Here is a 20541-nt window from a genome sequence, read left to right as displayed (position 1 = left end):
CAGGTTCTAACAAACTCATGTACTGATCTTACACATAACCGTTCATTAATGTCATAGAATTTTTCATTGGGGGCTCAAAGTTTTGTTGTCATTCAATTATTTCCCTATGGAATCAATTTAACTGAATTTTTTCTTGTGACAATATTCTGTTAACTACCTTGTCAAGTCTGAAGTGGTTACACAGATCTTGGAAGTTGGGAGCTCACAGTTCTGTTGTCTTTGCTTTTAAAAGCGACAAAGACGTGAACTACACCAAATGTTTCTGGTGGCATTTGCACCATCACATCCATGTGCCTGGTATGACCTTCACATCCTTATGGTCAAATCGCCTGAAATTTACTATAAAGCGCACAATCAAAAGGCCTCAACAATGGACACTAACCCCGCAGAGTAAATGTATTGCCGACAGCCTTGTTAAGATCATGAGCCTGGATGAAAACAATGCAGTAGCCATGTTTAACACTGTGATGGCAGATCCGTCTCAACGGTTTACCGCAGAGCGTCCTCTTGGTGGAGAAAAACCTTATCGACCTCAACCTCAAGAGTACTATTTAGGATGTTGTCACAATGAACTCAGGAAGCAATGGTCAATTTAAAAAGCCCCATAAAACGCCCAAGTATGTAAGACATACCAATTTGTAAACCCAGACAACCAGCGTAAATTTGTGCATCAAAGTAGACCTAGGCACATATATACATCTCAACATGTGAACCCAAGACAAGGTCCACCGACTATTTTGTACAAAATTAACCAAAGTAAAAAATATTTTATAAAAAACATAGACTAACGTGTTGGCTTAAGAGCAAACCCAGACATTGTCCACCAAAGAAGCATGCGTTAAAAAAATTACTTGAGTAGCTTAACTCACCTCCAATCCAGTAACCCGATCCCATGCGACATGGAAGAGCCAATTTAGACTTGACAAGGTAGTTGACAGAATATTGTCAGGAGAAAAAATTCAATTAAATTGATGTCATAACGACTGCACCATCATCCTAGCAGTGAGCAATCTTTACGCACTGGTCATGAAAAGACCAGAGCCATGCAGCCTCATCATCCGAGCATTTTCGCAAGGGAATACATGCAAGCACCTTGGATAACATCCTTCACTACAGTTAAACTGTCCATGTGATCTGGATTAGATAATATATCCTGCAAAGCGTCCATAGCTTCCAGAGCATACTGATCATCCACTGCAAATTGCAGAGGAGAATACTGAAATTCATGAGGTCCTTCGAAAATTTCGGGTTGAAAGGCTGCCCTCTGATGAGATTCCCCGAAGGGAAGATGAAAAGCTTTCTGAAGGATATGAATCTCTTGGTTGCGTACAGGGCCTACAATTCATGTGTACAACCCATCAACATTAAGCACCAAATCGCTAAGCCTGGGTTTACATATTGATATGTCTTACATACTCAGGCATTTTATGGGCCTTTTTAAACTGACCATTGCTTGCTCAGTTCATTAGGAGAGCATCCTAAATAGTGCTCTTGACTTTAAGGTTGATAAGGTTTTTCTCCACCAATTGTTAGTGGGTGAGGCAAGCACCAAATGTTTCTGGTGGCATTTGCACCATCACATCCATGTGCCTGGTATGACCTTCACATCATTATGGTCAAATTGCCTGAAATTTACTATAAAGCGCACAATCAAAAGGCCTCAACAATGGACACTAACCCCGCAGAGTAAATGTATTGCCGACAGCCTTGTTAAGATCATGAGCCTGGATGAAAAGAATGGGGTAGCCATGTTTAACACTGTGATGGCAAATCAGTCTCAAAGGTTTACCGCAGAGCGTCCTCTTGGTGGAGAAAAACCTTATCAACCTCAACCTCAAGAGTCTATTTAGGATGTTCTCACAATGAACTCAGGAAGCAATGGTCAATTTAAGACCTAGGCACATATATACATCTCAACATGTAAACCCAAGACAAGGTCCACCGACTATTTTGTAAAAAATTAGCCAAAGTAAAAAAGATTTTATAAACAACCTAGACTAACATGTTAGCTTAAGAGTACCAGACACTGTCCACCAAAGAAGCATGCGTAAAAAACATTACTTGAGTAGCTTAACTCACCTCCAATCTAGTAACTTGATCCCATGCGACATGGAAGAGCCAATTTAGACTTGACAAGGTGGTTGACATAATATTTTCAGGAGAAAAAATTCAATTAAATTGAAGTCATAACGATTGCACCATCATCCTAACAGTGAGCATTCTTTACGCATTGGTCGTGAAAAGACCAGAGCCATGCAACCTCATCATTCAAGCATTTTTGCCTTTGATACGCAAGGGAATACATGCAAGCACCTTGGATAACATCCTTCACTAAGTTAAACTGCCCATGTGATTTAGATTAGATAATATATCCTGCAAAGCATCCATAGCTTCCAGAGCATACTGATCATCCACTGCAAATTGCAGAGGAGAATAATGAAATTCGTGAGGTCCTTCAAAAATTTCGAGCTGAAGGGCTGTCCTCTGATGAGATTCACCGAAGGGAAGATGAAAAGCTTTCTGAAGGATATGAATCTTTCGGTTGCGTACATGGCCTACAGTTCATGTGTACAACCCATCAACATTAAGCACCAAATCGCTAAGCCTGGGTTTACATATCGATATGTCTTACATACTCAGGCATTTTATGGGGCTTTTTAAACTGACCATTGCTTGCTCAATTCATTAGGAGAGCATCCTAAATAGTGCTCACGACGTTGAGGTGATAAGGTTTTTCTCCACCAATTGTTAGTGGGTGAGGCAAGCACCAAATCGCTAAGCCTTTTCTCAGGTCATCTTAGATTCCAATGCGGTACATAAATTGTGGGTGATAGACTCCCTCTGGTATGGCATAGCTACTAACAACCAAAACCTTTCAAGACTAATCGAGGGTGTTGATTTCAACATTCTCTCATACATGAGTTTGCCCATTGTGACATAGTAAGAAACTTGTGGCATCTACTTGTATATTTAGCTGCCAGGGTTTACACTCTCTACGTTATTTTGTGTGGGGTGAAAGTTGCTTTAGTGTGATGGTGAACATTGCCTCATATACTCATCAATTTTGACATAATTTTTTTTTACTTTCTCTTATTAGTCTGGGTTTACACTCCAAGTTTGCGGTTTGCGTGAGTTCTAACCCCATGATCACAATAATTGAATAGCCGTAGGTGAAAAGGGTATTTGATGGTCTGTTGGTTTGTCAAACTGGCCCAAGCTTCAAGTTAGGAGAGCACAACAAATGACAACTTGTACCACATCCACGATTGTGGTAAGCTTTTTCATTTAGTCTATTCCTTCTGTGTTTGGGTTTACCTATCATGGGATTGCATTTCCTCTTGCCTGGGCTTACATGCTTGAAACCTCGTGTGCATTGCTCTCTCTCTCTCTCTCTCTCTCTCTCTCTCTCTCTCTCTCTCTCTCTCTCTCTTTCCAAGCGTAGCCCATTTAGGTGAGGATGCATGGTTTTCCTGCTTTGGTTTACATCCCTCTCTCTCTCTCATGTCATTTTTTCTCGGGTTTACCTGTCACTACTTCGGTTTAGCTGCATGCATTGGCTATTCTCTCTCTCTCTCTCTCTCTCTCTCTCTCTCTCTCTCTCTCTCTCTCTCTCTCTCTCTCACACACACACACACACACACACACACACACACACACACACACACACACACATTGATAAATCATCCAATGCTTATATATTCTAGTTAGATAACTGAATGAGCTCTTTTGACCTTGTGTTGCATCTTGGCTTGGTAGATACTTTGAGTGCCATCAACTTTGATGGACCAATTGGCATGTTGCTTCAAGTCTTTTCTGATGGCTAGGAATATCCTCAAATCCAAGCAATAAAGGGTGTTTGTCATCAACTCCACTTTAACCAATTAATAGTTTTTTATTTGCATTTTCTTGAAGAATTATTTTTTATTATTGAGATGATGACCTAATATGGGCTTATGCAAGTAAGTGCCTAATCTCGACATTGCCTATTTATCTACACAAAGCATAACCAATTTATCATAATAAGTGGTGGAAGGCAAATACTCAATTGATTGACTGGAGATGATGATTGATTCGGATGAAATGTCTGTTCATGTTATTTTAATTGTTTCTTTCATGTTTGGTGTATAATTTTATTGTAGAATGCTTAATTTATCGTAATATATGAGAGATAAATCTTGAAAGTGTTTGGGGAAGAACATGAAGCTAATAGATGTCATAAATGTTTATGGTCATTCAAGATGTAAAAACCATTACTACTCTGAGTGAGAAAGGAGAACACTAAGGAGAAAAATCAGAGAAGCATAAAAGTCAAAAATTGCACGTAACACTTAAACGTACACAGTCCATGTGTTAGAATGTAAGCATTGTTTTCTCTGTCACTAATTGTTTGTGTTTGTTTTTGCTTTCACCTCTCTTAACATATGTTTCCTCACATTATAGTGGTGATACTTCATTTGCAGTTGCGCACATGGGTGCAAGGGATGTTGTCTTTGTGGGAAAACTTCCTTGGATGCCATGGTTTTGAATCAAAATTGTCTTTGTATAACATTGAATCAGAGTTGGCTTTGAGGTGAAAGTCATGACGAGGGAAACATTTGTCATGGAATTTGTGGCCAACCACATGGAGAAGTTCGATCGAGATGAAGAGGCAATAAAAAGAGATATCATGGGTAATGTTGAGAAATCCAAAGATCAAGAAAAGCAATGAATCCCTAAATTCCTCCGAAGATGTGGCTCCACGAAGAAGGAGGACTAAACGATCACCAACTCCTCCCAAGAGGAAATGATTAACCCATAGTCCTTCTCCTTGTCACTCCAAAAGGGAAGAGAGGAAACCAAGGAATAAAAGGGCAAGAAAGAGGTCACCCTCTTCTCCTTCTTCTTCACCTTTCTCCTCTACGGATGAAAGCTATGGCTATTGTCCTAGATAATATAAGAGGGAAGGACATCGCAAATCTTTCCCTGCATGGTGAAGGTTACAAAAGCTCAAGAAGTTCAAAGAGGGAGGAAAGAGTATCTCTTTTCTCACCTATGATGGCACCTTTGGTGCTACCGACAAAGTATTGGCCTTCATCGAACAATTTGATGCGGCCTTTGGAGACGAGGGCTTCACGGAGTCCTCCAAGCTATGCCATGTAGCTATGCACTTCCAAAAATCGGCTCGTCAATCGTGGGCTATCTTTCGTGGCAATGGCGAAGCCCCAAAGACATGGAAAACTCTACGAGTTTCCATCATGAAGCAATTCCTTGCAAGCGATGCAAAGGACAAAGTGCTCACTGAATGCCAGAGTTTGAGACTTCTCTCTTATGAGTCTATCCATAAATATGTGGACAAGTTTTGGGATTTACATCTCAAGGCTACTATCTTTCAAAAGATAGACTTTGCTTAGCAAAAGCAACAATTTTGTGCGGGATTACCTGAAGAGATGGCCGAGTATGTCAACTCTTAACGGTTCTATTAGCGAAGTAATCCACCATACCATGGTTGCTTCATGCATTAATTTCCAACAAGGGGTTAGACGGAATGTCAAGCCCATGGAAAATAAAGACAAAAGTGATGCAAAGGGAAAAATTAATGCCCAAAATTTTTCCCAAGGCCATTTCAACAACAACAACAACAACAATGGGTCCAAGGAGAAAGGAGTTTACAAAGGTAATTTAATAAACTCTCTCTTGAAGAGCTTGAAACTTTTCGCAAGCATCAAATGTTTTAAGTGTGGGGAGCAAGGACAGTTTATCGTTCTTGCCCCAAAAGAAATGCTTGCAATGAGACTCCTAGAGCTTCCACTATCAAAGCTCCAAAAGAGGATGCTATCCTAGGGCTACCATGGTTCAACCCCATGGCTGCCAACATGAAGTTCCCGGAAAGGAGAATATACTTCACCTAAATGGGAAAGAACATGTATATAGATTCTAATGAGTTTGGTCGTACTATACCACTTGTAAATCCCCTTGCTCTTAATAAATGAATGAAGAGCTCAATTTCTGCGTACATGATTTTTATCAACGAGTCCCTAAAAGGCCCTAATGTTTCATCAAAGGTGAATGGTAGGAATCAAGAAGAGTTTGAGTTGTCTAACTTTCTAAAAGGATTCCAAGATGTGTTCATCGATGATATCCCTATGGACATACCTCCAAAACGAGGGGATGATGACCATAGAATTGAGCTCCTACCAGGAAGCTCGCCGCCTAATAAACCTCCTTATCAAGTTTCACAAGCTCAACAAGAGAAGATCATGAGGCAAGTACAAGAATTGGTAGACAAAGGGATAGTGAGGCCTAGCTCCTCTCCCTTTTGTTCTCCAGTCCTTTAAGAAAGATGGTACATACCGCATATGTGTGGACTATCGCGCACTAAACCATATCACTATCAAAAACAGATTTTCCGTGCCTCGGGTAGAAGATCTGTTTGATAAGCTACAAGGCTCTACCTGCTTCAGTAGGATTGACCTTAAAAGTGGCTACCATCAAATAAGGATAGTGAATGAAGATATCCTAAAGACCGCGTTTCGTACAACGTTTGGCCTTTATGAATATCTAGTCATGCCTTTTGGCTTAGTTAATGCACCAGCTACATTCAATCGATTAATGGAGAAAATTTTTAGATCCTATTGTAAATTAACTGGAGTGTTCTTTGATGATATCATCATCTAATCCAATTGCTTGGAGGAACACAAGCAACATCTCCAAGTGATTTTTCAAGCATTAAGGGAGAATAAGCTTTTTCTCAATCAAAAGAAAAGTGAATGTTTCCTGCAAGAGATTCAATACTTAGGTCATATTATCTCTCGAGATGGTATCCGTATGGATCCATCAAAGTTGGAGGTAATAAAAGCATGGCTTAATCCAAGGAATCTACATGAGCTAAGAAGCTTTATTGTCTCTCAAAGCCATTTGAGGTCCATTGTGATGCTAGTGGCCATAGCATATGAGAGCCGAAGGCTCAACATGGATGAGCGGGTCTCACACTTTTATGAGAAAGAGCTATTAGTTCTTCTACATGTCCTAGACACATGGAAGCACTATCTATTGGGGACTCCATTCATTTTACAAACAGACCATCAAAGTCTCAAGTACTTCATGACGCAAACAAAGCTTCCCGACAAACAAAGGAGGTGGGAAAATTTTCTTTCGCAATTTAATTTCCACATTGCTCACATTGTTGGTAAGCACAATCAAGTGGCTAATGCACTTTCACGACGACCAAAAGTTAATGTTGTGTCAATAGCAACTCACAATGATATATCTTCTATGATAGATGAGTATGCTACTGACCCTAACTTTAAAGACATAATGTCAGCCCTTGCTTTGGGAAAGAAAGAGGAACCATTCACCTTGCAGGATGGTTATCTTCTCCATGTCAATAGTCTATGTGTTACCCACTCCCTTCGTGAGAAAGTCATGTATGAATCCCATGCCCCTCCCTATGCGGGATATAGAGGCATTCAACCTACTCTTTGAGGAGTAGAGTCGTACTTTTATTGGCCTACCATGAAAGTGGACATACAAGAGTATGTTTCAAAATATGTAGTATGCCAAAAGACCAAGTATGATAGAGGGAAGCAACTTGGATTACTCCAGCCATTGCCAATTTCTAATTCACCATGGGAGAGTATATCCATGGATTTTATCTTTGGATTACCCAAGTCTATCCATGGGAATACGGGAATATGGACAATAGTCGACAGGTTTAGCAAGCAAGCATACTTTATCCCTATCAAGAAGACTATTAAGGCACACCAAATGGCAACTCTCTTCATATCACATATTTTCAAACACCGTGGATTACCAACATCCATCGTGTCAGATAGAGATCCTAGAATGACCAGTAATTTCTTGAAAGGTCTCTTCGAAAATCTAGGTACAAGATTGAATTTCTCTTCAGCCTATCACCCACAAACGGATGGCCAAAGTGAGATAGCCAATCTTATGATTCTTGATCTACTAAAGACCTATGTTACAGAAGTAGATCAATGCTCCGGGCCATCAAAAGTATTATGCTAAACTAACAAAAAGATACTATGGTCCTTTTCAAATTTTGAAGCCAATCAATGAGGTGTCTTATCAACTCAAGTTGCCTAACCATTGGCTCATACACAATTCTTTTCATGTGAGCCTACTTAAGCCCTACAAAGGAGAGCCTCCAAATGAACCAGTTATTGAAGACCCTCCTGAAATCGAAGACCAAGAAGAGGTGCTACAACCCGAAGCTATCCTTCGGCATGAAGACAAGGTACTACGACATGGTAAGATTATTTGACGGTATCTTATTAAGTACAAAAATTATTCTTTTGAAGATGCTAGATGGATGCAAGGAATCCAGCTTAAAGATGGATGACATGAGAGAGAGAGAGAGAGAGAGAGAGAGAGAGAGAGAGAGAGAGAGAGAAAAGAGAGAGGGATGTAAACCAAAGCAGGAAAACCATGCATCCTCACCTAAATGGGCTACGCTTGGAAAGAGAGAGAGAGAGAGAGAGAGAGAGAGAGAGAGAGAGAGAGAGAGAGCAATGCACACGAGGTTTCAAGCATGTAAGCCCAGGCAAGAGGAAATGCAATCCCATGATAGGTAAACCCAAACACAGAAGGAATAGACTAAATGAAAAAGCTTACCACAATCGTGGATGTGGTACAAGTTGTCATTTGTTGTGCTCTCCTAACTTGAAGCTTGGGCCAGTTTGACAAACCAACAGACCATCAAATACCCTTTTCACCTACGGCTATTCAATTATTGTGATCATGGGGTTAGAACTCACGCAAACCGCAAACTTGGAGTGTAAACCCAGACTAATAAGAGAAAGTAAAAAAAAATTATGTCAAAATTGATGAGTATATGAGGCAATGTTCACCATCACACTAAAGCAACTTTCACCCCACACAAAATAACGTAGAGAGTGTAAACCCTGGCAGCTAAATATACAAGTAGATGCCACAAGTTTCTTACTATGTCACAATGGGCAAACTCATGTATGAGAGAATGTTGAAATCAACACCCTCGATTAGTCTTGAAAGGTTTTGGTTGTTAGTAGCTATGCCATACCAGAGGGAGTCTATCACCCACAATTTATGTACCGCATTGGAATCTAAGATGACCTGAGAAAAGGCTTAGCGATTTGGTGCTTGCCTCACCCACTAACAATTGGTGGAGAAAAACCTTATCACCTCAACGTCGTGAGCACTATTTAGGATGCTCTCCTAATGAATTGAGCAAGCAATGGTCAGTTTAAAAAGCCCCATAAAATGCCTGAGTATGTAAGACATATCGATATGTAAACCCAGGCTTAGCGATTTGGTGCTTAATGTTGATGGGTTGTACACATGAACTGTAGGCCATGTACGCAACCGAAAGATTCATATCCTTCAGAAAGCTTTTCATCTTCCCTTCGGTGAATCTCATCAGAGGACAGCCCTTCAGCTCGAAATTTTTGAAGGACCTCACGAATTTCATTATTCTCCTCTGCAATTTGCAGTGGATGATCAGTATGCTCTGGAAGCTATGGATGCTTTGCAGGATATATTATCTAATCTAAATCACATGGGCAGTTTAACTTAGTGAAGGATGTTATCCAAGGTGCTTGCATGTATTCCCTTGCGTATCAAAGGCAAAAATGCTTGAATGATGAGGTTGCATGGCTCTGGTCTTTTCACGACCAATGCGTAAAGAATGCTCACTGTTAGGATGATGGTGCAATCGTTATGACTTCAATTTAATTGAATTTTTTCTCCTGAAAATATTATGTCAACCACCTTGTCAAGTCTAAATTGGCTCTTCCATGTCGCATGGGATCAAGTTACTAGATTGGAGGTGAGTTAAGCTACTCAAGTAATGTTTTTTACGCATGCTTCTTTGGTGGACAGTGTCTGGTACTCTTAAGCTAACATGTTAGTCTAGGTTGTTTATAAAATCTTTTTTACTTTGGCTAATTTTTTACAAAATAGTCGGTGGACCTTGTCTTGGGTTTACATGTTGAGATGTATATATGTGCCTAGGTCTTAAATTGACCATTGCTTCCTGAGTTCATTGTGAGAACATCCTAAATAGACTCTTGAGGTTGAGGTTGATAAGGTTTTTCTCCACCAAGAGGACGCTCTGCGGTAAACCTTTGAGACTGATTTGCCATCACAGTGTTAAACATGGCTACCCCATTCTTTTCATCCAGGCTCATGATCTTAACAAGGCTGTCGGCAATACATTTACTCTGCGGGGTTAGTGTCCATTGTTGAGGCCTTTTGATTGTGCGCTTTATAGTAAATTTCAGGCAATTTGACCATAATGATGTGAAGGTCATACCAGGCACATGGATGTGATGGTGCAAATGCCACCAGAAACATTTGGTGCTTGCCTCACCCACTAACAATTGGTGGAGAAAAACCTTATCAACCTTAAAGTCAAGAGCACTATTTAGGATGCTCTCCTAATGAACTGAGCAAGCAATGGTCAGTTTAAAAAGGCCCATAAAATGCCTGAGTATGTAAGACATATCAATATGTAAACCCAGGCTTAGCGATTTGGTGCTTAATGTTGATGGGTTGTACACATGAATTGTAGGCCCTGTACGCAACCAAGAGATTCATATCCTTCAGAAAGCTTTTCATCTTCCCTTCGGGGAATCTCATCAGAGGGCAGCCTTTCAACCCGAAATTTTCGAAGGACCTCATGAATTTCAGTATTCTCCTCTGCAATTTGCAGTGGATGATCAGTATGCTCTGGAAGCTATGGACGCTTTGCAGGATATATTATCTAATCCAGATCACATGGACAGTTTAACTGTAGTGAAGGATGTTATCCAAGGTGCTTGCATGTATTCCCTTGCGAAAATGCTCGGATGATGAGGCTGCATGGCTCTGGTCTTTTCATGACCAGTGCGTAAAGATTGCTCACTGCTAGGATGATGGTGCAGTCGTTATGACATCAATTTAATTGAATTTTTTCTCCTGACAATATTCTGTCAACTACCTTGTCAAGTCTAAATTGGCTCTTCCATGTCGCATGGGATCGGGTTACTGGATTGGAGGTGAGTTAAGCTACTCAAGTAATTTTTTTAACGCATGCTTCTTTGGTGGACAATGTCTGGGTTTGCTCTTAAGCCAACACGTTAGTCTATGTTTTTTATAAAATATTTTTTACTTTGGTTAATTTTGTACAAAATAGTCGGTGGACCTTGTCTTGGGTTCACATGTTGAGATGTATATATGTGCCTAGGTCTACTTTGATGCACAAATTTACGCTGGTTGTCTGGGTTTACAAATTGGTATGTCTTACATACTTGGGCGTTTTATGGGGCTTTTTAAATTGACCATTGCTTCCTGAGTTCATTGTGACAACATCCTAAATAGTACTCTTGAGGTTGAGGTCGATAAGGTTTTTCTCCACCAAGAGGACGCTCTGCGGTAAACCGTTGAGACGGATCTGCCATCACAGTGTTAAACATGGCTACTGCATTGTTTTCATCCAGGCTCATGATCTTAACAAGGCTGTCGGCAATACATTTACTCTGCGGGGTTAGTGTCCATTGTTGAGGCCTTTTGATTGTGCGCTTTATAGTAAATTTCAGGCGATTTGACCATAAGGATGTGAAGGTCATACCAGGCACATGGATGTGATGGTGCAAATGCCACCAGAAACATTTGGTGTAGTTCACGTCTTTGTCGCTTTTAAAAGCAAAGACAACAGAACTGTGAGCTCCCAACTTCCAAGATCTGTGTAACCACTTCAGACTTGACAAGGTAGTTAACAGAATATTGTCACAAGAAAAAATTCAGTTAAATTGATTCCATAGGGAAATAATTGAATGACAACAAAACTTTGAGCCCCCAATGAAAAATTCTATGACATTAATGAACGGTTATGTGTAAGATCAGTACATGAGTTTGTTAGAACCTGATCTGAATAGCCAATTTAGCCTTGACAAGGTAGTTGACATAATATTTAACTGAACTTTTTCTCGTGACAATATTCTGTCAACTACCTTGTCTAGTCTAAAGTGGTTACACAGATCTTGGAAGTTGGGGCCTCACATTTGCGAAAGAGGAAAGACAATAAATACAAAAAGAACCCGCCACACATCACGTCTATGCCTTCCTTCTCCTTTCCTCCGTCAAGTAGGAATTTGTCTCTCTCTCTCTCTCACATTCACGAATGCTTTGCCTACATCATCCAATTGAAGGTGTAGGGCTACTCATTTGTGAACATCATTTGTTATGTAATGTCGTTCCTTGTTAACATTTACTGGGAAGATTCTGTCGGTCATTTACCTTCTGACAAGGCTCATCAACACTTCATACTCGAGGTAGAGATTCCACCAACGACGTCCAGCTCGGCAATGCTGCTTAAAAAGGTGGATAAGAAAAAAGATAAACGACCCTCAGCTCCCATGTGCCCGACGCGAACCCCTCAAACACCATCAGAGATGATGCTGTGTTATCGTTGGATATACTCTATCAGCAATCTACGGGACAATTCGAAAAAACGCGTGTTTCATAAAACACAAAGACATTTGTCAGAAGTGGGATTTGAACCCACGCTCTCTCACGAGAACCAGAACTTGAGTCTGGCGCCTTAGACCACTCGGCCATCCTGACTCGATGCAATGAATTGCAGTACACTTTAATATAAACATTACTTTTGTCTGCTGCTGCCCAACAAAAATAACATGCTATATATATTATAACAGAAAAAGCCGTGGACGGCAGGATTCGAACCTGCGCGGGCAGAGCCCACATGATTTCTAGTCATGCCCGATAACCACTCCGGCACGTCCACATCATGCCACTAGCTTTGGGTAAACTATATCTATTACGACCATACTTCTCTCGTTCCTCACACCACCCTGTGCGCCAAGGAAAATTGCGTGAAAGATGGAACGGTGTCTAGCTATAACTGCGGGAGAGAAGAGAGCTCACTGAGATACACAGCTTGCCAAAGAATCAGAAAAACAGCTCCTTCATACATTAGAGAGGGGCTAGGGCCATGCTACCCTCTCAGAAGATGACCATACACAAAAGAGAGTTTGCAATGATGCACAATTGTACTTTCTACAACCACCCATGGGTGCAATTCCAACACCACTGCACACGCTCCATTCAGCCAAATAGTCGCTACCATATCCTCTCCTTGAACAGCATCCGCGGCATCCTACCGCAAGTTACAGAAAACCTCTCGCTTAGGCTTTCCATCTTCATGTCTCAAAACTCAGGGATGTGCCTGCCTCTCCCTCAGTGGTGGTACTTCTCTCCTCGCAAAATGGTCCATGCCCTGAAGCCCAGAGACATTACAGATAAGGTCTTCGAGCCCTTCACAGCCACGCATTCCCCTTCTACAACTACTCAGAAACCCAACTTGCCTGTATACTTGCTCGAGCAGGACTATCAAGGCCACCTGATGGTTGAGCACCATGGATGACAGGCGGACACTCCGGTTAGACCGCTGGACGACATCGGGTCCATGACCATACGGACCACCTATACAAAAAACCAATGCCGTAGGGATCTGCAAAGAACGAACAACGATCAAGGCATGTACACGCACATGTGCACATGAAACGTGTTGAAAGTAAGCCTCTTGACAAATTACAATCCGTATATCCCATAGTTTTTACGATTCCCAGTCTAATAAACTGCACGACACACTTTAAACTATGGCCCAGAACATATATATACACACATGACAAAAAAAAACGACGAAAATCCAACCTGAAGCTTTTAGTTAAACTCTTACCCTGCTCCCTGCTTCTTCTATGAGAGCCGCGAATTGCTCTGACGTTAGCTGCTCTCCTCGCTCATCGAGGAGAACCACCTGCATGCATAAAAAGCACAAAAGAGCTCGTTCGAGACTGCCGTAGGATTTCTTCGCCGGTAAAATAAGCACCGAGTACCAAATTAAGGCAAACCAACACCGAAATCACATTCGATGGAGACCACGGAACAACGTTGAAAGCAATAAAAATTTCCTACTGACAACCACTTACCGCGATGCCTAGCATAAACCAAAAATGGAACTACCCCTCCCTCAACTCACTCGCAGAACTGAAACCCCGCAAACTCTCTCTCTCTCTCTCTCTCTCTCTCTCTCTCTCTCTCTTCTAAAAACCAGCAAACTCATCGAATGAATGTGTGCGTGTGTGTGGGGGTGTGGGTGTATGACCTTAATTTTTACATGGTTTCTTCAGTAGATGGTGCTCTTCATCGCTACTTTGCTGTGTAATTCATGCCCAATTAGTGTGCTCATTCCTCGAGTAGTGGACTGCGGTTCTCACGCCGACTTCCGTAGAGCTAAACTTTGACAGTCACAGTACACAGTACTATCATATCCCTATGGAGTGCTGAAGTACTTCCAGGTTTTGTGGCAAAACTTCAGTCAGGATCTTTGAAACTTAAAAGCCGCTGTACAGAGAAAAGTCTCATAGGAGGTCCTAGGTAAACACTCATCTTATCGAATGCATTCCAATCAGCACTCAGTCTACAAACGACAAAAATCAATGGAAATTCAATTGTTTTAGGATATGCTATGGAGCATCAAGGAGTATTGCCAGGAGGATTTTGGAAACTTCGCGTGGGTCGGCGGACAAGGTACTACCCGTCATTGATACCCCTGCAAGACTTCCTGGATCCTGTAATGAGACATGCTGACTCTTGATCCACTGTGGGGTGGTATTAAATACCATGACCTTGGTTTTACCAAGGTTGACAGACAAACCACTTTCATGGGCAAACCTATGCAAAGCATCCAAGTGACGTTGCATCCCCTCCGGAGAGTCGGAGATCAACACAATATCATCAGCATATAACAATAGTGGAATCCATGTTCCTGCCAGTTGTGCACATCTATCACCATCTCTCTCAATGTAGTCAGAAACCTCATCCACATACATACCAAACAGAGTAGGAGATAGCGAGCAACCCTGCTTCACCCCAATAGTGGAATGAACCGCTATAGATAGGCCCTCTATGGTGCATACATGCCCCACTATTGTGCCATGACCCCCCAAATGAGCTCTGTGGGTACTCCCATCTCCTATATCTACACATCAATCTAGCTTTGGGTACTGTGTCAAATGCTTTGCGGAAGTCCACAAACCTGCAATAGATCCGTCTCCCATGTGATCTACCCTCCTCAATGATGGCTCTGAGTGTCAAGATATGGTCAAGAGTAGAAAAACCTCTCCTGAATCCTGTCTGCCCGGCTACGCGTATCCCCTCTCTCTCTCCCATCTACTCAGCTGCTGCTCAAGAATGGATACATACAGCCGTGCCAATGTGTGTCCGATCATGATAGTGCGATAATTCCCAGGCTCCATAGGTCTCATGACTTGAAGATAGGTACAACAGTAGATAGGCTCCTAGTATCAGGCAAGCCCTCACACATAGCACGGTTAAACATAACTGCTAGGAGCTCTGCTAGTAGATCTCTGGCATGCATGAAGTGCTCAACCACTAAGCCATCATGATCATATGCTCTCCCAGTCCTCATCATGTCAATGGCCTTCCTCACCATCTCAGCGGTGAAAAAAGCACATGTGTGGGGGCATGGATGGGGGGGGGGTCGAGAAGGGGCGGCTGTCCAATAACTGTGTACAGAGATGACACGTATTGGCCCCAGGCCTCTGTAGAGGTAATGCCGGGGGTGGGGGGGGGTGGGGGGGGGGGGGGGGGGGGGGGGGGGGGGGAGGGGGGAGGGTGTTCATGAAAGAGCCGCCATGCCTCATGTGAGTCCTGACTCAAGAATAGCTGGTATAGATCCTGCTCTAGGCGAGGCAAAAATGCCCTCTTCTTTCGCCACACTAGGCGTCGGAAGTCAATCTGTGACTCTTTGTCTAAGTCTAGCTATGGTCTCGTAACATTCCTCATCATACCAGCTGTTCAGGGCCATGCTCCCAGAACGGCGTCTCTGCTCAGGCTGTGTGTGGGTATGCCTCTGCTGTTGCATCATGTAACGTCTGTGTCAAGATAGTAGTAAGCTCCTCCAAAGGTCGCCCTGGCTTTTCTGTACACAAGCGTCTGTAGATCCCATCTATGTATACAGAGTCCGTCTCCTGCGTGAAGGTGTAGCGAGTAGGAGCTGCTGCCTATGGCCTTATGACCTGTGTGCTACACTAAACTCGAAAGAGATGGTCAGTGACACAAGAGCATGGTCCACTGCCACACCAACAGGTCTGGGTCCAACCGTGAGGTCCTGGATACTAGAGATGAGATGAGACTGTGCCATGACATAATCCACTGTGCTAGCTCCATGTCTGTGTGGAAAGTATGTAAAACCCCCCGCAGCGGGAAATCTCTGTAGGCCATTCAAGATGACCAATCCATGTGCAGTCCCTATGTTTATCAACTGTCGTCCATACTCAGTATGCTCCCCATCCTGTGATAGTCTGGATAGGCCCGTCTCTGCAACATCCAGCTCTCTCAGCATCTCCTCTGAAGTATCATAAAAAACTGTCTGATGATGGGCAATCCTAGCATTGAAATCCCCTAGAATGATGATGTCACCAGCTCTAGAGAACTCCCAGATGTCATCATCAAAAATACAAAAGGGGGACTGTCCTCTGGGTGGTGCATACGCTGACATACTCGGGGGGAAGTTGCAAATAGCAATGTAAAGATATCTGTCTGTCTCTGCTCTCAATCTCACCCACATGTACCTAGCTTGCTCATCCCTGCGAGCTATATGTATCAATGGCTGCTGCTACTCCCTGAATAACACTGTCACTCCACATGAACGCCACCCTTTGTGCTCTGATCGTGTCTCCTGTCTACAAGCGGTCTCCCATCTGTATCCACTAATGTGAGGCATAGACTGCCCAGGGACCTGATGTGTCTTAGAGTAGAAGATGATATCTCTCCCACTAAAATTTTCCTCAAAAGCACCCACATTTAGACGCATAGATCCATTACAATTCCAAGTAGCAACTTTGAGTGTGGTCCCATAGGTCTCACACCGTCATGTAGAGCGTGGCTCCAATATCACCATTCTTCCATCTCAGTAAAAAGCAATCTTACCTTTATTCCTTACCGCTCTAATCTCTGGCATTACCTTCTGCATATGAGCTATTTGTGAGAGGGTAGGTCATCCCCGAGGAAGATGCCCGTTTTCTTAAGAGTTGGTCTCTTCTTCAAAAAGTCATTCGCTTCCATGGAGGGAAAACGAAGGATGAGTGCCCTTTCTTTCGAGGTTTCCCCCTTCCTCCCATTTTTCTTGTTGCCCACTCTCCAAGCTCTTGAGTGCATCGGCTCATAAACCCCCATCAAAGCCATGAGTTCTTTTACCTCTTCGAAGTTCGTCCACATTATCTTTGTCTTTAAGACCGCAAATCCTCACATGTAGAGAGCGCACACGCCTTCTTTGCTCCTCTTCAAGTGTCAGGTTAATGATGGTGGGTGTGGACATAGTTGTTTCCTTGCTTTTTCCTTTCTTCGCAACCTCAGTCCACTTCTCGGCTTCATCTGCCTTCTGTTGAGTCTTTGTAATAACGTCCACCCAAGAGGTCGTCATTTCTTTGTGCTTCTCTTCCCCCTCTTTGATGGCTCGCACTTGCTCTTTGATCGTGTTTAACTCTTCTATTACTGAAGGTTGCAATTCTCCCTCTTCAAGTGTATTTCGTGATCGTGCCTCTGCGAGCTCCCTCTTGAGTGACGCAACCTCTTCGTCTTGGGCCGTCACACGATCTCCCAATGTAGCTATCTTGCTTTCTTGGGCCAACACGCGTTCATCGAGCATTTTTATTGTGCCCAATAAGTTGCGGTTGATCTTGCTAATTGTTTCGGTCATTTCTTGTTTGCACTTTTAAATTGCATCCTCGAAAGGGTCTAGCTAATCATTCTGTTTCCTCATGCTTGGTCGCCGCAAAAAACGGGAGGGAAATTTGCGATGGTAGTAGGAGACCGCCCTACATGCACCACATTATGCATACATGTTCTCCCCACTTTAAGCATACATGGCATTCATTTGCCTTTCTTGCAATTTCTGCAAATCAAAACAAATTCCCGCTTTCTGCACAACTGCCAATTTTGCAATTCTGTAAGTTCTGCAAATTCTGAAAATTCTAATTTTGCTTGCAATTACTGTTTTCCTGCCGGGCTGAGAAAGCCGTTTGGAAATGAATAAACTCGTGTGGGAACCTGCACCTGCCGGGGCGGGGGGGGATGCTGGGCAGTGGGGGGACGCACGCGAAAACGGGGGGGGGGTTATGCGGGGGGTGGGCTGCAGGTTACGCGCAAAAAGGACGCGCAAGGGGGTGCAAGATACGCACAAGGGGTGGGCTGCAGGAGAGAAAAGAAAGAAAGAAAGAAAGAAAGATTTTTAACGTCTATGTCAGGCCGAAATCGGCCTATGAGACACATCAGATGTACATGGTGTGTATGTCATCCGTCTATCGGAAAGACAAATGAAACAAAACTGATACAAAACTGAACTGAATGTAGGTAGTGGAGTATCTGAGGAGGCATGGAGCTCTATCTCTAGGGGGTATATGCATGTCTATATGCTCAAGGTAGTACAATCATGAGAATGCATCAAGCTATCTAGCTCCATCCTGTACTAATGGGGGGATGTAAGATGTGGTACATGGGCGGGTCTGGTGCCAAGGCTACCTGGATGAAAGCTGTCGGGTCGGCCCTCATCTGAGAGAGAGAGAGAGAGAGAGAGAGTTGGTTGACCTATGTACAGAACTTAAATTTGAGAAAATTATAAAGACCAGCATCGCCAGTGTTTGTCATTCAAACCACTTCACTAAAGACAATACTATCATCATGAGCATCGCTGAAATTTACACCAATAACAAGTATAGCAAAATGACAGGTGCATCATAAACTACTAACAAATTAACACAGCACGACCTTGCAGTAACTCAGCCAATTATCACCATCTAAATCACACCCTTGTTTGAAGCATTCAAGAGACTCTTTTGAATAACAGCTTCAGAGGCTCATTGTTGATGCAAGCAAGAAGTGCAAAAACACTTTCCTGCTTCAAAGAAGAGCCAAAACAGTTTCCTTCTTGAAAGATAACAGCAATGTGCCAAGCTGCACAGCCATATGGCCTTCTAGGCCTCCTCAGATTCCGTGTGGACTCCCACCCTGAGCCATGGCACCCATGATCTGCTATATGCACCCTAACTGCTAAAGACATTTGTGCTCCATTGTCCTGCTCCAGCACACGATCCCCACCTGCCATGAGTGCTCCATTGTCCTGTTTCTAAAGATGACGCAACACCTTTCCCCTCTCCCCCCAAATTCTAATTCTGATGTACAAAGATGACCTAATGGTGAGGAAGAATCAAGACTTCAAATATTGCGTTTTCTCCTCGCCAAATCTTGTACAGCTATTTTTGAGCTCGTCTCTTCCTCTATAAAGTTGTGCCCAACTAGCCTTTAACTTCACCAGCTAAACTTCAAACTATGAAGGGCGTGTTCATCTGATTTGTGATGTACATTCACCCCCCAAGAAAGGTGATACCACTGGTTTCAATTAGTTAAGAAATCCTTCAATCTCTGCAGCCAGCGCACATACTCTCGCTGCTCCTTGTCGCACATGTAGTCCATCATTTGCCAAGCGACTTTCGAGGTAAGCCCTTTGGCCTTGAGAAGTTCATGAAAAGCTCGCTGAAGATTCTCACCTAAGTCCCTGCAACACAACCATTCCAACAACAATGAGGCTCTGAATGCACAGAAAGTCTAATGCATTTCCTGACTTCTTCAACTAGGAGTAAAATCACCTACTCAAAAACGGGACCACCGTAGGGCTCAGGTGCGCCTTCGGAATCTGTGGGATCTGCTTCATGTAGCAAAGCATCCTCGATCATCACTTCGCTTGCCCCCCTCACAAAACTGCAGTCCAGCTCTAGCCGTATATTGTCACCTTTGCGGATACATAAACTCAAGTGAAGGACCTCAACAATCTCCTCCTCTCCCTCGTTCATGGTAAACTTATGCTTGTTGTAATGATGCTGATGCCTGTGCTGCAACCGCTGCTCATCTGGTTCATCCTCATCCTCAGGATATTGCTTTTCCAGCATGCACAAGATCTCAATCTTCTCCTTGCCTGTTGTTCTGGTCAACACAACCTCTTCCATCCCTGCTTTGTCTGTCAACACAAAAGGACCAACCATCTCCTCCTGTTTTGACAGAACAAGTTTAGAATTCTGAAATCAGCACAACCAACAATTTGTCACAGTGAATGAAACAGATCTCAAAAACTAAAACCATAATTTTTTCAAGAGTCATACCTGCAAGGGCCAGAGCTAAGAGTCACAAATAAGCTAACCTTTTCACGAACATTTGTACTAGCTCTATGGTTTGCCTGAGGCGCTTAATAGTAATCCTGGAATGCAGCTCCCATTTGCAAGTGAAAATTGTGGTATTTCTCAAGTTAAATCACTTAGGAAAGTCAGATCAAGGCCGAGGATCATGGCTTGATTGAATGGAAAACAGATTCCTAGCTTACCTTGCCAGATCACCATTCAATCCAATCTACAAGTGTCACAGTCATTTTCGGCAAATGGTTTTTCCATAATTGGAAATCTAGCCATGCATGATGCAATCATCTTGAGACCC

The 20541-nt window shown here is 42.8% G+C and overlaps 2 protein-coding genes and 2 non-coding genes across 4 annotated transcripts in view; all 4 read right to left on the bottom strand.

Moving 5' to 3' along the window:
- Positions 1 to 12495: 12495 nt before the first annotated feature.
- Positions 12496 to 12579, bottom strand: TRNAL-CAA (transfer RNA leucine (anticodon CAA)). Its single transcript has one exon. It is a non-coding gene; the product is annotated as a tRNA-Leu (tRNA).
- Positions 12580 to 12678: 99 nt separating this feature from the next.
- Positions 12679 to 12760, bottom strand: TRNAS-AGA (transfer RNA serine (anticodon AGA)). The gene has a single exon. It is a non-coding gene; the product is annotated as a tRNA-Ser (tRNA).
- An 82-nt stretch (positions 12761 to 12842) lies between these two features.
- On the bottom strand, positions 12843 to 14035 carry LOC147428051 (putative RNA methyltransferase At5g10620). The gene is made up of 3 exons (XM_086497254.1): positions 13715 to 14035; positions 13341 to 13486; positions 12843 to 13252 (listed from the first exon to the last, which is right to left on the bottom strand). Exons 1-3 carry the CDS (start codon positions 13796 to 13798, stop codon positions 13213 to 13215), a joined length of 270 nt encoding a protein of 89 aa, XP_086353380.1. The 5' UTR covers positions 13799 to 14035; the 3' UTR covers positions 12843 to 13212.
- A 4775-nt stretch (positions 14036 to 18810) lies between these two features.
- The window catches only part of LOC147428050 (uncharacterized protein At2g39795, mitochondrial-like), a 29454-nt gene continuing 27723 nt past the window's right edge, over positions 18811 to 20541 (bottom strand). Inside the window, exons 2-3 of the mRNA XM_086497746.1 lie at positions 19708 to 20102; positions 18811 to 19612 (exon numbers count right to left, since the gene is read on the bottom strand). Coding sequence (XP_086353872.1) covers positions 19453 to 19612; positions 19708 to 20102 — 555 coding nt within the window. The 3' untranslated portion in view covers positions 18811 to 19452. The remainder of the gene's footprint in view (positions 19613 to 19707; positions 20103 to 20541) is intronic.

Source organism: Adiantum capillus-veneris, chromosome 23, assembly GCF_014529385.1.
Source record: "Adiantum capillus-veneris isolate H3 chromosome 23, ASM1452938v2, whole genome shotgun sequence".
Lineage (NCBI taxonomy): Eukaryota > Viridiplantae > Streptophyta > Polypodiopsida > Polypodiales > Pteridaceae > Adiantum > Adiantum capillus-veneris.
This window is presented reverse-complemented; position numbering and strand designations above follow the sequence as displayed.

What these genes read in the sequence shown, in the direction of transcription:
- LOC147428051 (XM_086497254.1), bottom strand. Translation starts at nt 13,798, where the DNA reads ATGCAGGTGGTTCTCCTCGATGAGCGAGGAGAGCAGCTAACGTCAGAG. An exon ending in TAGAAGAAGCAGGGAGCAGG is followed by an intron (nt 13,487 to 13,714) that starts GTAAGAGTTTAA and finishes CGTTCTTTGCAG; the next exon opens with ATCCCTACGGCATTGGTTTT. An exon ending in CTGCTCGAGCAAGTATACAG is followed by an intron (nt 13,253 to 13,340) that starts GCAAGTTGGGTT and finishes TCTGGGCTTCAG; the next exon opens with GGCATGGACCATTTTGCGAG.